Source organism: Antechinus flavipes, chromosome 4 (genome assembly GCF_016432865.1).
Source record: "Antechinus flavipes isolate AdamAnt ecotype Samford, QLD, Australia chromosome 4, AdamAnt_v2, whole genome shotgun sequence".
NCBI lineage: Eukaryota > Metazoa > Chordata > Mammalia > Dasyuromorphia > Dasyuridae > Antechinus > Antechinus flavipes.
In genome coordinates, this window is record NC_067401.1 from 11089392 (window position 1) to 11108037 (window position 18646).

Here is an 18646-nt window from a genome sequence, read left to right on the forward strand (position 1 = left end):
TCCTCCTCCCCATGCCCTCTACTTCCTCCTCCCCATGCCCTCCACTTCTTCCTCCTGATGCCTTCCGCTTCTTCCTCCTAATGCCTTCCATTTCTTCCTCCCCATGCCCTCTGCTTCCTCCTCCCCATGCCCTCCACTTCCTCCTCCCGATGCCTGCAGCCTGGAGAGGATGCCAGCCAGAGCCTACTTTGTGCTGTTACTCTCCTCCACTGGGAATCACACGCCCACCCCCTATTTCCCCCCTCCCCCAACTTGCGGACGCTTCCTCCTGCCTCCGCCCATGGATGAACTTTGTAGCATCATGTGCCCGGTGGCAGCCACCTCTCAGGGCTGAAGTCACAAAGCCAACTTCTAGAGAGGGGATTCACCCAGGCTATGGAAGCCTTTCTGGGGGGACCAGAGGAATCGGTGTCTCTTGTCACAGACAAGGAAACAGGCCCACGGGGTGAAGGGACTTGCCCCATAATCCGGACTAGATTTGGGTGCGTTTCTGACCCAGGTCTTCCTGCCCCCTAGGCTTGGCCTGTCTCCATCTCCCCTTGCTGCCCCTCCTCACGCTTCCCCCCTTTATCTGCTAGCGTTCTGAACAATTACTTGGTTTGGAACCTTGTCCAGAAGACCGCCTCCAGCCTGGACCGGCGCTTTGAGTCGGCGCAGGAGAAGCTGATGGAGACTCTCTACGGCACGAAGAAGGTGACAGTCCTCTCTCCTCCTTGCTCCCGACCTCGGGGTTCCCAGAGCTCCGCAAACACATTTAGGCCCCGAGGAAGTCTGAGGAGGAGAGCCTGTGGATAAAACAGCAGGACCAGGAGAGCCCTTGGGGCCTGGGGGTGGGGGTGGGCCCCCTGACGTGGCCCCCCATCCCTGGCACAACAACCTTTGAGCCCCACTTTGGGACCTCTGGATCCATCACCGACTGGCTCCATTTCCCCATCCGTGACACGAAGGACAGAGGGATGGTTCTGGGTTTGGTTATTTAACAGCCGTACCAACCTCTGCCCTTTGGAAGAGGGGCCTCGGAGCACGTCTTCTGAGCGGATGCCAGGTCCACGGAGGCAGGAGCTCCCGGGTCTCTGGTAGAAAGCGGGCACTTTCCCCAGAGCTCGGGGTGGAAGCTTCTGCTTGGAGAATGGGTCTAGGGAAGGACCGTTCTTCTCCCCCCAGTCTTGCACTCCTCGGTGGCAGACCTGCATCTCCAACACTGACGACGCTCTCGGCTTCGCCCTGGGATCCCTTTTCGTGAAGGCCATGTTTGACAGAGAGAGCAAAGAGATCGTGAGTGTCTGGCCCTTGGCCCACGCACGGCCTCAGGAACGGAGCGGGGCGGGGAAAGGCCTGGATGCAGCCCTGTTTCTTTTTCTCCCTCCCCTCCCCAGGCAGAAGGGATGATCAGCGAGATAAGGGCAGCCTTTGAAGAAGCTCTGGGACACCTGGTTTGGATGGATGAAAAGACACGGCAGGCGGCCAAAGAGAAAGTGAGGGGCAGCTGGGGAGGGGGAGGAACCCTGAAATTGAGAAGGCTGGGGGGGGGCGAGGCTTAGAGCTGTCTAAATGGACATTCCTGAGGCAGCTCAAGCTGTCCAAAAGGCTGCTCCTTATTCTTCCTCAGCATCAACTCCTCACCCCAACTTTCCTCTGTCAATAGAGGTTACGAGCATCTCTTTGTACCATTTTCTTTTCTTTTTTTGCTGAGGCAATTGGGGTTAAATGACTTGCCCAGGGTCACACAGCCAGGAAGTGTTAAGTGTCTGAGGCCAGATTTGAACTCAGATCCTCTTGACTTCAGAGCTGGTGCTCTATCCATTGCACCACCCAGCTGCCCCTTTCTCTTTTATTTTTAAAAATTAATTAACCTATTTTTAATACATGGTAAATCATGGCGGAAGAGAAAAATCAGAATAAAAGGGGAAAACCATGGGAGAGAGGGAAAAAAAACAGAAAAAAAAAGAAGTGAGCATAGCATATGTTGATTTACATTCAATCTCCATAGTTCTCTTTCTGGATGCAGATGCATTTTCTGTCCAAAGTCCATTGGGAGTGCCTTGGATCACCGAAGCCCTGAGAAGAATCGAGCCTTTCATAGTTGATCATGGCACATTCTTGCTGTTATTGTGTATAACATATTCCAGTTCTGCCTGTTTCCCTCAGCATCAGTTCTTGTAACTCTTTCCAGGCCTTTATAAAGTCAGTTTGTTCATTATTTTTTTATAGAACAATAATATTCCATAACTTTTATATACTATAACTTATTCAGCCACTCCCCAATTGATGGGCATCTACTCATCTTCCAGTTCTTTGCTATCACAAAGAGCTGCTACAAACATTTTTCACGTGTGGGTCCTTCTCCCTCCTTTGATTTTTGTTAGATACAGACTCAGTAATGACACTACTTGGTCAAAGGATATGAAGTTCTATAGCCCTTTGGGCATGGTTCCAGACTGCTCTCCAGAATGGTTAGATCAGTTCACAACTCCACCAACCATGTATTAGTGTCCCAGTTTTCCCACATCGGACTGTCATTTTAGAACCTTCCTCCTCCTTCACTGCTCACATTCTGTCAGTCCAATTTTTACTAATCCTATTTTCTAAACAAACCTTTCATTCATCTCCTCTCTAATTTTTTTAATTTTTTTTAATCCCTGCTAATACTTTGCTTCAATTCTGCTCCTTAACTTGCTTTGCTATTACTTAATTTCCCCCCACCCACCCGTGAATCCCTCCCTTGTCTTCTTCCCTCACTCTTAGCTTTCCTGACTGCCCATTCCCCCCTCCTTATTTCTTTATAGATTTTGGAGGGTGCTATACTCTCCATGGTTTATAAATAGTGTTGCCTATTTAACCCATTCCCAATGGGAGTAGATTTTCAGAACTAAGAGCCTTCCTCCTCTCTTTAATGTCTCTGTATCTATTCTTCCTCTGTATCTCATTTGTATTTTTTACCTTAACTCTGCCTCAATCTTTCTTTTGAGCTTTCCTATTGTTAATGTCAATCTTAAACAAAGGTATACATTTCCCATGTTAAAAAAAAAAACCATAAATAATTTGTCCATGTTGAGTTTTTTGAAATTGCTCTTTGATATTGGCTCATATGTTAAATTTTCTATTAAGTTTGGGTTTGGTTGATAGAAAGTCCTGAAAATCTGCAAGTTCATTGAGTGTCCATTTTTTTCTCATTCAATATTATAGACAATTTTGCCAGATATGTTTTTGGCCACAGGCCTAGTTCTTTAGATTGTCAGTAGATGTGATTCCAGGAGCTGCGGTCTTTTATTGTGACTGCTGATAAATCTTGTACAATTCTAAATTGTAGCTCTAGCATATTTGAATTGGTTTTTTTTTTTTTTTCTTTCTTGTTTCTTGAAAATTTTTTTCTTTGATCTGGGGTTTTGGAAATTTGGCAACAATTTATTCCTATGGGTTTTCCATAAAGGATCTCTTTGAGGTGGTGATCAGTGGATTTTTTCGATTTCTACTTTCCCCTCAGATTCTATCATTCCAGGACAACTTTCTTGGATTATTTCTTATATTATTATGTTAAGGTCCTTTTTTTTTTTTTTTTTTTTTTGGTCACAACTTTTCGGCAGTTCAGTTATTCTTATATTTTCTCTTCTTGGTCTCCAGATCTGTCATTTTTCTTATAAGATGTTTCACATTCTGTTCTATTTTTTTCATTCTTTAGAATCTATTTCTTGATCTCTCATAGCTTCACTGGCTTTCCCTTGGAAAATTCTAATTTTCAAAGTTATTTTCATCTTTGAGCCTCTGCATCTTCTTTTATAGTTGGTTAACTTTTTTTTTTTTTTCATAATCTTGTTTTTCTTGGATGGTATTTTTTGTTTTTTAAATTTTTCCTCAATGTCTCATTTAATTTTTAAATTCTTTTTTGAGTTCTTTGATAAATTTTCTTTAGGTGAGGAGGAGCCATTTCACGTTATTCTTTGGAATAGAAGTTTTTTTTTTTTTTTTAACTTCAGTATCCTATTCTGAAGATGAATCCTGGTCTTCTCTGTTCCTGTGTGTGTGTATATATATATATATAGTGGGTTCTTTCTTCTTCTCTGGTTCATTTTGTTTTTTGTTTTTTAATAAGAGATGTTAGTGTAAACACCTTTAGTTGTAGTGGGGATGGAGACTCCCTTCAACTCTTCCTTCTAACCTGGAACTTCAAATCAAGAGATCCCTCTCATCCCCTCCCCTCCTTCCCCCCACTCCTGGTGAACTGGATCCTTTTTGCCCAGAGCTGTGACCCTGCAGCATTCCCAATCAGCTGAGGTTCCCTCAGTCTTCCACTCAGACCCTGACTCCACAAACAGGAGATGAAAGTTTCTGTGATTTCTTGGCTCCAGCCATACCCAGCTTCCCCCGGGCTCCCCAGTTGTTGTTTCTGCAATGCTAGCCCAGAGGTGTTTGCACTTCCCAGGAGTTAATCCCGGGCCCCCAGACTTTCTTCAAATCTTCTGGGGTTGTACCAGTAGGATCCTTGTTCTGCCCCAAGTTTTTTTGATTTTTCACAGGTCTGTGTTCAAACTCTGAGGTGCAAATTTCTTCTATTTGTGGGGGAAATCAGGAGAGCTTGAAATTTACTAATCTCCTCCTCCCTCCTGCCAGAATCCTCTCCCCACCCCCATCTCCTCTCTATTTTAAATCCTCATTAATGTGGATGATTATCATAATCTCCTGATTGGTTTCCCTTTCTCCCATCACTCTCCGCTCCTATCCATTCCCCCAGTAGTGGTCAAATTGCTATTTGTGCTCTCAAGAAGCTTCGATGACTCCCACTTGTCTCTTGGATCGACTACAAAGTCCTCCATCTGACAACTTTCTCCAGCCTGTCTATTCAGCCTGCCGGGCTACATTGTTTTTCACAAAGTCTGCTCCCTGCAGACTGATCTGTTTGCAAACCCTCGACTTTCTCCTCTTAACCTTTTGCACAGTTTTTCTCCTCATTTTTCCTCCTGTGCTGCTTAGCTCCCTTCAGGCTGATCTCAAGGCTTGAACCCCAAGAAGACAGGATGGAGCACTCCTTCCTATCCAGATCTTTGTCGATTCCCCCAGTTAGTGCTTTGTACTTATTTGTATTTGTACATTGTGACATTTTAAAAGTTTGAGAGACATAATTTGGACTTATTGATAATAATTTCTCTCAACATGTTGGATCCCTCCCCGGTAGAATGAATTCTCCCTGAAGTCAGGTCGGTTTCAGTTTTGTCTTTTTGTCCCCAGGACCTAGTACAAGTAACAGACCTGGCTTGTAGTAGGGTGCTTAATGAATACATTGGTGCTGAATGTGTGAATGACCAGCTGAATGATCTAAGGGATTCTGATCCCGTGGAAATCTCTCTCCAGGCGGATGCCATCTACGACATGATCGGCTTCCCTGAGTTTATCTTGGACCCCAAAGAGTTGGATGACGTCTATGATGGTGTGAGTACCCCCTGCCTCTCCCCATCCAACAATCGTCTTGCCCTGAGTCTGAGTCAGGGTCCACCACATATCCTACTCCTTAGGAAAAGCTTCAGATTGGCAGATGAAGGTACCCACAACATTCACCTTAGCCAGGTGTGGGGATGCTACATAGAGTATTTATTAGGCACTAGACTAAGCCCTGGGGGTACAAATACAAAGAAAGTCACAGGATTTTTGTGCTCTCCTGGGGAAAACAAAACATAAAAGGGAGAGGAGCTGGAGTTGTAAAGAGTTTATGCCCTCAAGGAGTTTATATTCTGCTGGAGGGAACGGAGGTGAGTAAGTAAGAAACAGAAAAAACAAGGAAGTAATTTCTTTGTGAGAATCAGGAAAGGAAGACCCCTTGTAGGAGGTAGCACAGGCTAAGGCTTAAGGGAAGCCAGGGATTCTGAGAGGCTCCCGGGAGGAGGAAGAGGACGGCATTCTAGGCATACTGGAGGGCGCATACAAAGGCAAGGAGGTGAGAGATTGTAGGTTATGTCTACAGTTCCTTTTCTTCCTTATCTCCTAGTATGAAGTTTCAGAAGATTCCTTCTTCCAGAATATGTTGAATTTGTACAACTTTTCTGCCAAAGTGATGGCCGACCAGCTTCGCAAGCCCCCCAATCGGGACCAGTGAGAGTGAAAGGGGCTTGTCAACCTCTGGGCTCTGGGAGGATGGAAGGGACTTGGGCTTGGGCTTGGGGCTGGGAGTGGGGCTGTGTGAGGGCAGAGGAGATGGACCTACAGATCTGGAGTGGGAATGACCCGATGGGCCCAAACCATTACAGTTCTGCCCAAATGAGACACATCCTTCCCTACCTACCTGTCCAGATGGAGCATGACCCCACAGACAGTGAATGCCTACTATCTTCCAACCAAGAATGAGATTGTCTTCCCAGCTGGCATTCTGCAGGCCCCCTTCTACGCCCGTAGCCACCCCAAGTGAGCCTAGGGTGGGGCTGGCAGCACTGGATGATTACATGGGTAGAATAGTAGGGGGCTCGGAGGAGAGGAGGTCAGAAGCAGGACCTCTTGGGCCCTGGTGCAGGACTTGGGGCCAAGGCACATGAAGCCCAGGGCCCAGGCTCCTCACAGGTTACCTATTGATCTTGTTCAGGGCCTTGAACTTTGGAGGCATCGGTGTGGTGATGGGTCACGAACTGACACATGCCTTTGACGACCAAGGTAGGATGTCACTGGCTGGCTGTCCTGCCCAGCCATCGTCACACCGCTCTGCTTTCGTGGGCGAGGGGCAAAGGCTAGTGTGGATATTCTGTTTGGCATTTCTCATGTCACAGGGCAGTTGAAATCTGGAACTAAGAGTAGGATAAAACTCTGTGCGTCACCTCCCTTTCCTTCTTTTTTGAATTGAATTGAATTTGAATATTTTGAATGGAATCCACCAGATGTTAGATACCCTGGTGGACTGTTACAAAGACAGATTCTAATCCCTCTTTTAACACATAGTAGGTCTGAGACTAGGTAGAGCCTTTAATCCCCAAACATAAGTTTGTTTCTCAGAAGTGCTGAGCTTTTTTGGGGAGGAGGAGTTTTCACCCTAGGAGTTCCTTAAACTAATGAAATTACAATCTAATTGAAGTCTTGACACTTTAAAATATTAACCACAAAACAACTGACTATTTTAGTATAGTGCCCCGCACTGTGTGACTGACCAAAATGCTTATTGACTTGAACTGAACTGGCTTAACAGCTTTCAATTAATCTATCACAATTTCTCTACTATTGTTAAACATTTAACAATTGTCTCTAGGATTTTTTTTTTAATTACTAAGATATTTCTATGAAAATCTGAACAGATAAATCTTCTTTTTTTCCCCCTTTAAATTATCCTCTTCTAGTCATTTCCCAGCAATGGAATGGTCAAGGGAGGTGATGATTTTTCTAACTCTTACTGTGATTGCCAGCTCGTTCTCCATAAAAGATCCTGCAAATTTGCAATTCTGTCAACAATGAACATGTATCCACTTATCTCTGTGACCCCGTCAGGACGGGAGTATGACAAAGAGGGAAACCTCCGACCTTGGTGGCAGAACGAGTCCCTGGCTGCTTTTCAGAACCACACGGCTTGTATGGAGGAGCAGTACGGACGGTACCAGGTCAATGGTGAGCGGCTCAATGGACGGCAGACGTTAGGCGAGAACATTGCTGACAACGGGGGTCTCAAGGCCGCCTATAATGTGAGTGAGGGGTCCTCCCTCCTGGGGCCAGGCCTTCTGCACCTCCCTCTCTGGGGTGACAGGCAGAAGAAGCCGGGCAGGCCTGGTACGCGGGGAAGGAGACGCTCCAAAGGGATGGAGATGGAAATGTCATGCTGAAGATGGTCCTGCTGTCCTTGGTCCTAGGCTTACAAAGCGTGGTTGAGGAAGCATGGGGAGGAGCAGCACCTCCCGGCTGTGGGATTCACCAACCACCAGCTCTTCTTTGTGGGATTTGCCCAGGTACGGTCACCCCGGGGGCTGCATTTAACCCCAGCTCCTCTCTGCTCCCTTCCCTCTCTGTCACCCTCTGCCCTTGGTTGTGCTGGGAAACTGGGAGGAAGAAGAAACAAAAGGGTTTGGAGACTGGATGTACCAGACCTCAGGCTACAGAGCTGAGGAGTCCAAAGCAAACCTGCCCCCATGCTTTGGCTCACCTATTAGTTCTCATTGCTTCTTGAACCCTAAAATTACTCTAGTTCAGAAGTATAGCAAGTAAGGTCTAAGGAAGAGATGAAGAAATCCAACCTCTCCATTTGACAGATAGGGAAACCGAGGCCCAGAGGAGGAAAATGAACGAATTGAGGAAAAGATTTGAATCCGGGCCATTCTACGCCCAAACCCTCTTTCTGTTCCTCACCCTCCTTTTGGTCTCCAAACTTCTTGGCTCATGGTCTAATTAGTAAAATAGTAATTTTTTTTCCAGGTCAAAGAAATACCTAATGATTCTGTTTATGAAGTAGGTAGGTTGAAAGTTCAAACTGTCAGGGGGCTGCCACCCACAGCCTGGAAACTGCAGATGCGGCAAAAGGGACCAAGAGGTCCGAGTCCCCGAGCAGAAAATCAGTGGCTTCAGTTTCTTCTGAAAAATCAGAGGATTGCTTTGAGCGACTTCTGCAAGTCTCTTGAAACTCTAAATCTGAAATCTTTATGATCCCCTGTCTTGGGTTCAAGATCCATTTAAGATTCCTACTAGTTAGCAAGCGTTTTCTCCCATTCTTTGCCTCATCCATAAAATGGGGACAGTGGTATCCATGATTCACAAGCGTTTCTAGGTGCTACTAGACAGGTACGGTGCCGGGGCCTGTAAATACCCAGACCCCTCATAAACCCTGCCCCGCTAACAAAATCTTCCTGCCGGACTAGCTCCGTTCTTTAGCTTCCTCATCTGTAAAGTGGGGATAAGGCACTCCCCAGCTCCCGGAGCCTTTGAGAGAATAAAACGATTGGAAAAGAGCTTTCTAAGGCCAGTATTATTCTCGCTCTCCTCAAACATCCTCACGAATGGGAAGCTGAGCGCTAACCTTCCCAAGCTGGGAATGGCTTTTCGGGCAAAAGTTCAGATCTTTAAAATTGGGGGCACAGGGGTCCAAGTCCTACCAGCTATGGTGGGGAAGTCTAATGGGCAGGGCCAGGGAGGTGAAGGCTTGGGAGGGGCCGCCTCCTATCCCTTTGTAGTTAAGCCTCATGGGCAGAGTTGGGGGTGGTGGTGAAGGCACGGGTGGGGCCGACCATTCGCTGAATACTCGGCTGTGATTAGATGATAATGACCACTTAGTCAGTCTCTTCTAAGGGCGAGAAGCTTGGGAGGAGGAGCGCAGACTCGCCCTTCCTCTGCATCAGGATGCAATGGGTTCTGGGGAAGCTCCTTAGAAGCCAAGATCGGTCCCTTTTCGCTTTTCATCCTCAGTTTCCCACTTAGAGGAGGGCCCGGAGCTGCGACTGCCCGGGACCAGGGAACTCCTTGCTTGTGAAACTCCCACAGTTCCGGCCCTTGCAGCCGGACCAGCTGAGACATATGAGATGGGCAGCCCTGGCTCTTTGGCTCCAAGCGTCCTAGTGCCTCTTGGGGGCTGGAACTTTGTCAATGATCCATTGGAGTTGTAGCTCTGAGCACAACCAAGAGCCAGCTGCCTCCGTGCTGGCCCCTCCCCTCCTAGGTCCTCGCTGGGTGGCATGGACTCTCCCTCATTTGATTCCTGGTCTCAGAGTATGGGAATCACAGGTCTTGTGTTCGAGTGTCCTCCTGGATGTGGGTTTGGCCCCAAATAATGTGGTTTGAGGGCCCCAGATGACGGTAGACCCCAAAAGTTGGGGTTCAGACACATGAAACTTTCCCAATGGCCATTCTCTTTGGTGAAAGGTAGATTTATTTAGGAAAAGGTTATAGACAAAATGAAGGGGGAGCAGATGAAAGCCGGGTTCCTCAAACTCCCAGTTACCAGTAGAGAGGGAGCCCCCATGAGGTTGGGGCATGGCCTGGCCCTGAAAGGTCAGGTAGCTGTAAGGGGGAGAAGTGGGGCCGGGAAGCAGAGTGGGATTAGGGCAGGGGGAGGGAAGGAGAGAGACCCCAGGAGGCAGAGTGCCCAGACGGGCTGACCCAAAGGAGAGCAGCGGCCATGGGACGGCCCCTAAGTAGACTTTCTAGGGGAAATTGAATGCAGGGACATGACCGGGATTTCTGACGGGGCACGGCAAGGGGAGGCCGTCTCGGGTTTGATGTAACTTGGATTTCAGATTGGGCGACCTCCCCAGGGGGTGGGACCATGGAGCTCCACTGATCTCCACCAGAGCCTTCTCCCTGCCCGTCTCAGGGACCAACTTCCCCGCCAACCGAGGAGACCTCCCCGCTCCTCCGCCTCCATTCCCACTTCTGCCCTCAGCCACCTTCTTCCCCTGGCTGTTTTTGATTTATTTTGGAGGCAATCTGTCTAGGATCACATGGCTGAGTGTCTGAGGCTGAATTTGAACTCGGGGCCCCCTGACTCCAGGCCTGGCCTCTCTTCCTGTTTCCTCACACAAAAAATGAAGGCAAGGAACCAGATGACCTCCTTAAGTTTCATTTCAGCTCCCAATCTGGGCTAGAACCCGGCTTTTTCCTGAGAACACTAAAACCTCTTGCCGCCTCTCCAGGGCTGGCTGTTCGGGGAGTTCTCCCTGAGTCTGGGGTCCGGGAGGAGCTGACCGACTCCCTGAGGAGGCCGCTGGGTGGTGCCATAGTGCACAGAGCACAGGGCCTGGAGTCAGGGAGACCTCAGAGACTTGATCTGTGACTCAGTCTGTTCACCTGTAAAATGGGGACAATAATACCCACCTCTGGGGATTGTTGTGAGGCTCAAATGAGATATTCACAAAAAGCTTGGCTCAGGGTCCCCCCCACAGTAGGCACTCTATAAATGCTTATTCTCCCCCTCCTCGCTCTGCTGTGAACTTCAGACCTGCCCTCACTCCCGATCACTCAGCAGCCGCCAGTGATGGCCCAGAGCATGGACATCCTACAAAGGCTTAATTCCCATAGATTTGTCCCATGGACTGGAATTCCCCTCCCAGCTCTGACCTGGTGCTGGTCTCACCCTGGGGGAAGGGACCGGGACTGGGCTGGGTCTCAGGAGCAGGACAGTTCTCTAACTGAGGCCCCAGGGAGACCCAGAGACTTGCCTGAACCAGAGTAAATGGAAGAGGCAGGTTTTCAGGTCAGGCTGCCCCCCTGCCCACCCGGGGCCGCTTTGCTTTGGGCCCCACTGGGGAAATCAAGGCTGAGCCGTTAAGAATCTGAAGGAAAAGGACCTTTTGGGGAAGGTTCTTCACTGGGAGGAGTCAAGAGCAGAGAAGGTGGGCAGAGGGAGGCATTTGCATCTTTGTCCTGACCCGCAGGTCTGGTGCTCGGTGCGGACCCCCGAGAGCTCACACGAGGGCCTGGTGACAGACCCCCACAGCCCCGCCCGCTTCCGAGTGCTGGGGACGCTCTCCAACTCCCGGGATTTCCTTCGACACTTCGACTGCCCCGTCGGCTCTCCCATGAATCCCGGGCAACTCTGTGAGGTGTGGTAGGGCCAGGAGCGGGCAGTGCCCTCGGAAAGCTCCCCCACACCCCCCCCCTGCCAGTCCCTCTCCCCTTCCCAGGGGCCCTGGGCCTCTCTGCCAGGGAGCCAGACGCCAGGTGTCCCCTCCCCGGAGATCAGGAAGCCGCGAAAGCCGAGTGAGACCCAACCCTCGCTTCCCTCTGCTGGCTGGGCCGTCTCTGGAGCCCCCAGTCCTGACCCATTTTCCTCAACCACCACGATGTGCCGCTGGTTGGAGGTGGCCGGGCCCCTCCGTCCTTCACTGTGACAGCCCCTCTTCCTGCGCAGGCTGGCCGGCCGTCCTGGGGTGGGAGCTTGCAAAGGCTTGGGGTTGAGGGGATCTCTCTGACCAGGATCCAAGTTCCTTCCCTCCTGCATTAACCCACTGAAGGGCCCTGCCCGGAGGCCCGAGGGGTCAGCTGGCAGTGGGGCCCTGGCCCAGACCAGAGCTGCTCGGGAGCTACGACACTGTGAACTCTCTGAGGTTTGAAGGGACGCGGAAGAGTAGGCCCCGGGCCCTGCGGCATCCCTGAAGAACTCATTGCCCCTCCTCAGGACCCCCGACCTGGCGGGGTCTCCATGGAGTCCCTGCCTCAGGTCCTTAGCTCCCACCCAGACTCCCCCTCTCCCCTGTCCCCAGCTTTGGGAGACGGCCCTCGTGCGGCGACTCCCAGACGCTGCCGTCCCCCTCCCCGGGCCAGCTTTGAGGCGGAGCCTTTGCAGGCCGCATCCCGATTCAAGCTGCAGAGGAAGGGACTGGGGGAACGGGGACAACCACAGTGTCTTACGGCCCCGGGCTTGGGGTGTCCTCCAGAAATCGGGGGGATGAAGCAGGAGGGGTGGGGGTGGGGCAGAGTTTATTTTTACACGAACGCTGGGAGGGGAAGAAGGTGGTCCTCCAGTGACCCTGTGCCAATAAACAGTTGTAACTCAGCCCCGCTTCCTTCTTTGTCGCTGCCTTCGGCCCAAGCTGCTCCGCTTCCCGGCAGCCTTTCCAACAAACGTTTACCAGCTCCTGCTGGAGACCAGGCCCTGCTCTGGGTAAGGCCCACGGGCTGGCACTGAAAGTCCTCCCCATGACCCAGTCCTCCCACTGCAGAGGTGGTCCTGCCCCCAGATGGGCCCCTTCCTCACTCCCCCAAAAAGCCCTTCTCTTCCCTCTGCACCTCTCCCTCTGTCCTGTAACCCCAAATCCTGTGCTAGGATTTCACCATCCCCTCCACTCTCTCCTGGTCTCATCCCCTCACTGGCTACACTCTCCTTCCTCCATCATCAACCCTTGGGCTACACCGTCCCCTAATCCTATCTCTGTAAAGCCTCTCAGGCCTTTTAAAAACTTCTCTTCATATCAGATTGCTTGTCAGCCTTGGGGAGGGGAAAAGGGAGGGAGAACTCAGAATCTTACAAAAGTAAGTGTTAAAAACTATCTTTACCTGTAATTAGAAAAAGAAAATAAAATACTATTAGGGGCGGGGGAGGTAAAATTCTTCTTTAACCTTTAGTTAACCTTGGGATTAACGGGATCTCTCTGCAACAGGAGCTAAGTTCCTTCCCTCCCACAGTATCCCACTGAAGGGACCTTGCCCTGGAGGCCTGAGTCACCAGCTGGCAGTGGGCTACTGATTTTCTGGCCCAGACCAGGAGCATAGAAGAGTTTTGTGCTGACTGGCTCTCTCCCTCTTCTTCCTCTCTCAACTGAGAACCTTTTTCAGTAAATCTTTCTTGATGTATTTTGGTGAGCTGTTTCTTTTCTTTTTTTTTTTTTTTTTTGTTAACTCCCATATTTTTCTCCAGCATCCCTCCCCCTCCCAGGGAACCATCCCATGTATAAATAGTGCTTTAAAAATTTAAAATTTACTAGCATATTCTCTTTTCAAGGACACGTAAAGATGGTTTTCAACTTTCATTCTTGTAAAATTTTGAGTTCCAATTTTTTTTCCTCCCTGTCCCTTATCTCCTCCCTCCCCATGCTAGGAAGCAATCTGATATATGTTATACATGTATATTCATTTTAAACATGTTGTTTTTGTGATTCCTTCTGGAAGAGGATCAAAATGATATCGCTACGGTAAGCCGAGTTGCGGCGTATCTAACTGTGGTTGATCAGACCAAACGAGCTCCGAATGCTCTGCCACAGCTTGGATGCAGAGAGCCCCTATGAATTTTTTTAGGGCTTCTCTAATTTTGCGCATCTCACCTTTCTTTTGGGCTAATTAAATTCTGCTTTCCTCATAGAGCACAGTACCTTCTCTGACGAAGACATACCATGCTGAGCAGTCCTGTGCCAGTGGCTCTCATGTCATATAATCAATTCTAAAGGGTTTTTGTTTTGTTTTGTTTTGTTTTGCTGAGGCAATTGGGGTTCAGTGTCTTACCCAGGGTCACAAAGCCAGGAAGTGTTAAGTATCTGAGGCCAGATTTGAACTCAGGTCCTCCTGACTTCAGGGCCGGTGCTTGATTCTAAAGTTCTTAAGAGAGATGATGTCCTTGTATCACTTTTTCTGACCACCTTCTGAATGTTTGCCCTGTGTGAGTTCTTCAATTTAGCAAGTGTACATTTGGCTTTCAAACAGTGTGACCAGTGGAGCTGTGCTCTCTGCAGTAGAGTTCGAATGCTCAACAGCTTATTCCAAGAAAGGATCTCAGTATCTTATCCTACCAGGTGATCTTCAGAATCTTCCTGCATGTATATTCATTTTTTAACATTAAAGCATGGAGGAAAAGAAAAATCAGAATATAAGTAGAAAATTACACCAAAGGAAAAAATGAAAAAAAAAAAAAAGGTGAAAAGAGTATGCTTCCATCCATATTCAGTCTCCATAACTCGCTCTCTCTTGATGTGGATGGCATTCTTCAGGCAAAGTTTATTGGAGCTGCTTTGGATCACAGAATAGCTGAGAAGAGCTAAGTCTATCATAGCTGATCAGCACATAATCTTGCTGTTGTTGTGTACGATGATCTTCTGGTTCTGCTCACTTCCCTCAGCATCAGTTCCTGTGAGTCTCTCCAGGCCTTTCGGAAATCAGCCTGCTGCTCATTTCTTATAGAACAACAGTATTTCTTCACATTCATGGCTTACTCAGCCATTCCCCAACTGTGAGCATCTAACTCATTTTCCAATTCTTACAAATAGCATTTTTAAAGGAAAAAAAGAAAAAGAGGAGGAAAAAAAATCGGCAAAACGTACAATGTGCAACTCTTGTGATAGGTTGGGGATTCCTTTCATGTTTCTTCATTATATGCTTGTTCCTTATAATTTCGTTATATTCACTTTTGATTTTGTGTGTATGTGACTTTTTTCCTCCCATTAACATTGTGTACTTGCTATTGTTTTCCTGGCTCTGCTGCTCTCATTTTGTATCAGTTTATGTAGCTCCTTTCAGGCTTCTCTGTAATCATCCCACTCACCATTTCCCACAGCACAGGAATATTCGTACATAATCTTATTCCCTCGTGTCTACAAGCGCACTCACACCTCCCTGCTTCTCCAAAAGCCCTCCTTTGCGGCATCTCTCTCTGGCCTATTGTCCTCCATGTCTCCTCTCTTTTGTGGCTCAACTCCTTGAGAAGGCTATCCACAACAGATGCCCTGCTCTCGCTCTTGTTCCTATGGCTTCTGACCGTTATTATCACTCAACTGAAACTGTCCTTTCAAAGTTATCAGTGACCTCTTCGTTGCCAAATCCAATGGCCTTTTCTCAATCCTGGTCCTCCTTGACCTCGATGCCGCCTTTCAGACTATTGATCACTCTGCCTCAAGCCTCTCCTCACTCCTGTTCATTTTCCTCTCAGCAGTCAAAGTGATGTCTTTAACTTCAGGTCTGACTATGTCACTTTCCTTCCCCCCATATAAATTACAATGACTTCCTATCATCTCCCAGATCAAACATAGAATCTCTTACATTCAAAGTTCATCATACCCCAGGCTCTTCCTGCTTTCCCAAGATTCTTCTTTCTCTCTCTTCCTTTTTTATATTCACCTTCTCCTCCATGTTCCCACATGGGACATTCTGCTTCCTAGCTTCATTTTTACCTCATGTCTAGAATTCTCTCATTCCTCCTCTCCTCTCCTGAGTTCCTTCAAGTCCTATCTAAAATCCCCATTTCTAAAAGAAGCCTTTCTCAATCCCTACTCAATGGTATTAAATCCAAATTATCTTGTTTATCGTTTAGTTGTACAAAGTTATTGTTGTTCTGTCTTCCTTTATTAGACTGAGCTGCTAGACATCAGAGCATTTTTGCTTTCTCTGTAACCCTAGTGTTTAGCATTGGGCCTCACGCACAGTAGGTGATTTATAGATGTTTGTTGACTGATCAATAAAGCCTGCTTCCACCTCTGGATCTTTGCCTGGACTTTCCTCTCTGCCTGAAATGCCCTTTCTCTTCATTTCCATCTCCTTCTCTGAAAGTTCTACAACTCAAATGACAGGCTTTTCCTGCTTCCCTCAGGAACTTGGGACTCCCTCCCCCAATTATCTTATGTGGATTTATCTGGGGGAAGGTTCTAAACACTACTAAGTCCCTTGAGAGAAAGAAGGGTTCTATTTTTGTGGTAATCAGCACTCTCCTCACTCAGAGCCCTGATTTGTTCTGGACCCAGTCTGACATTCAAGAGGGGTTTCAGACTTTTCTCTGCATTTCTATTACCCCATCCCGAAGGACTAAATTTAAAAAAAAATCTCTTATATTGGTCTTTTATAGGGACTTCTCTAAAAATAACCCCAGTTCTAATATCATCAGACTCCCTGGGTTTAATTATCTCTATGCAGATGACTCCCAAATCTATGTAAATCGTCCTGACCTCTTTCTGGAACTCTCCTCCATCACCAGTTGTTTATTAGAAATTTTGAACCAGATTGCCACAAACATTTCAGATTCATTCCCAGTCTCCCAACTCCCACCTTTACCGCTCCTCTGAACTTTGCTAAGACAATCCTGGACCACTCCCAGCCTGAGCCAGGGTCCCCTGTTTATAACCACAGAGATGCTTCTGCTCCTCACTTTTACTATGTAACCAATCAGTATCTTGTTTTTGATGTTTACAAAAGGCCTCTCAGAGGCACTGTTACTGTGTAACTCTGTAACACCGGAGTGATCTCCTTTCTCTTGGACTGCTGTGACTGCCGGGGAGGTGATCCCCTCTTCAAGCCTCTCCTTGCTTCACCAAATGAATGGGTATTTGTAAAGAACATAGGGCGATGCCCAGTACACAGCAAGCACTCAATAAGTGCTTCTTTTCCCTTTCTACCCTTCCTATAGTTGCTGCAGTGATTTTCCTCAAGCACAAGGCTCATCACATCATCCTTTTATCCAATAAGCTGCATTGATTTCCAGTGCTTTTAGGCTCTGCTGTAAATCTGTTTATCATTTCAAACTTCTCACAACTTGATCCATCCCCCCCACCCCCAGACTTCCCACATCCCACTTCCTTTCAGGAACTCTATAATCCAATCCCATTCTCTCATTTGCCTTTGCAGCTCCCATTTTTCTCTTTTCCACGGGCTCTCCCAAATGCCAGGACCTGTCTCCTTCCTCACCTTCCCTTCCAAGGTTAACATCCCATCCGTGTAGAGGCTCTTTCCCATTAGACCGTAGATCCCTTCAGGAAAGGGACTGTTCAACAAAGGGCCCAGGATGTGCTTGATAAATGCTCATTGATTGGCTGAGCCAATGATGCTGCATAAAAATACTCTGAGACTTAGTTTGGCTGATTTGACATGTGATACCTTGGAATTCCAGGTCAAATGATTCCTTTCACTGATCATTGGACAACGATCCCCTACATTTATAGGGTGTGCGATTGTGAGGTCAGTTTCAGGGAATTGCTTCCTCCCATTTTAGAGATGAGAGAAGGGAGTTTCAGCGTGCACGTGACTGGCCCACAGTCACCCAGGCAGGATGTCACAAGTGGAGGAGGATTTCCAGATCCAGCCAAGTACGTCCCATTTAGGACGCGCAGTGCCAGGTGCGGGCGGCTGGGAGGACGTCTCTATAGCCACCCATACAAGCCTGCATCAAGAACTCGGCCCTCATGTGCTGGGGAGGAAAGGGAGACCCTCCCTGCCTTCAAGGATTCATATAATTTTTTAAGTTTTTATTTTCCAAAACATAAGCACGGACAATTCCGCTTCGGCCCCAGCAAAATCCTGTGTTCCAATTCCCCGCTTTCCCCACGCCCTCCCCGGATGGCAAGTGGTCCAGTACATGTTAAACCCGTTAAATCCAATATATGTACGCACTTTGTGCAATTATCGGCTGCGCAAGAAACAAAGCAGAATAAAATACAAGCAAACAACGGAGAGAGGGAGGGAGACTGCCGTGGTGTGGTCCACACGTCCGAGTCCTCCCTGAGGGCAGGGGGCTCCCTTCCTCACTGAACAACTGGAACTGGCCTGAATGACCTCATTGTTGCGGCCCCAGAACTGACCCTCGCAAATCTTGTCGCGGTGATCAAGGAGATTCTATTCTCCCGGGAAGATAAAGCGTTTCCTTATACGTAGCCGCAGGCTATGAATGATTTGGAGACAAAAGTAAAAAAACCAGGCTGCGTCCGCCTTTCCGGAGGGGACTCGGACAGGAGGGCGGGGCAGTGCTTCGGGGCGGGAGGCTTTTCGCCTCCGGGTGCCTCGGTTTCCCCATCTGCACAAGGAGACCCTCCCTCAGGAGGCTGGGACCACCAGAGGCCCCGCCGCTTGCCGAGCGCTCTCGCGATGCTTGGCAGCGGTGGGAAATCTTTCCCGTTCCCTTTTCTCCGGGTCCCTGAGGCGCTCCCCTTCCGGAGTAAGCTCTAGGAGGGCAGGGCCGGCTCGGTCTCGGACTCGGTCCCCCGTTTAAGCAGAGCGTCTAGCACGCGGTAGCCATTTAACAACAGCCGGTTTCATGAATGAATGAATGAATGAATGCATGAATGAATGTATGCATGCATTCCAGGCCGTCCCGGTGGCTTCCGCATGCGCAGCAAGATGACTAGGGCAAGAACTCCAGCCGGCCCATTCGCATTGCGACCCGTGGATTCAGCGTGGGTCGGCGCGCTGTCTTATGGGACTTGTAGTCTAACCGTGCGTGGTGTGCGTGGTGTGCGTGCGTGCCGACGAGGCGGCGTGGGCGCGTGCGCGGGCATGCGCAGCGGGCAGGGGGCGG

At 48.6% G+C, this 18646-nt stretch overlaps 1 protein-coding gene across 3 annotated transcripts in view; it reads left to right on the top strand.

Annotated features, from left to right (window-relative positions):
• The window catches only part of ECE2 (endothelin converting enzyme 2), a 50342-nt gene extending 35565 nt beyond the window's left edge, over nucleotides 1–14777 (top strand). For all 3 annotated transcript variants that reach the window (XM_051999931.1, XM_051999929.1, XM_051999928.1), the window contains 10 exons: nucleotides 579–693; nucleotides 1165–1275; nucleotides 1377–1475; nucleotides 5347–5424; nucleotides 5978–6081; nucleotides 6280–6390; nucleotides 6566–6633; nucleotides 7456–7646; nucleotides 7812–7907; nucleotides 11319–14777. In XM_051999931.1, coding sequence (XP_051855891.1) covers nucleotides 579–693; nucleotides 1165–1275; nucleotides 1377–1475; nucleotides 5347–5424; nucleotides 5978–6081; nucleotides 6280–6390; nucleotides 6566–6633; nucleotides 7456–7646; nucleotides 7812–7907; nucleotides 11319–11495 — 1150 coding nt within the window. In that variant the 3' untranslated portion in view covers nucleotides 11496–14777. The remainder of the gene's footprint in view (nucleotides 1–578; nucleotides 694–1164; nucleotides 1276–1376; nucleotides 1476–5346; nucleotides 5425–5977; nucleotides 6082–6279; nucleotides 6391–6565; nucleotides 6634–7455; nucleotides 7647–7811; nucleotides 7908–11318) is intronic.
• Nucleotides 14778–18646: the final 3869 nt, after the last annotated feature.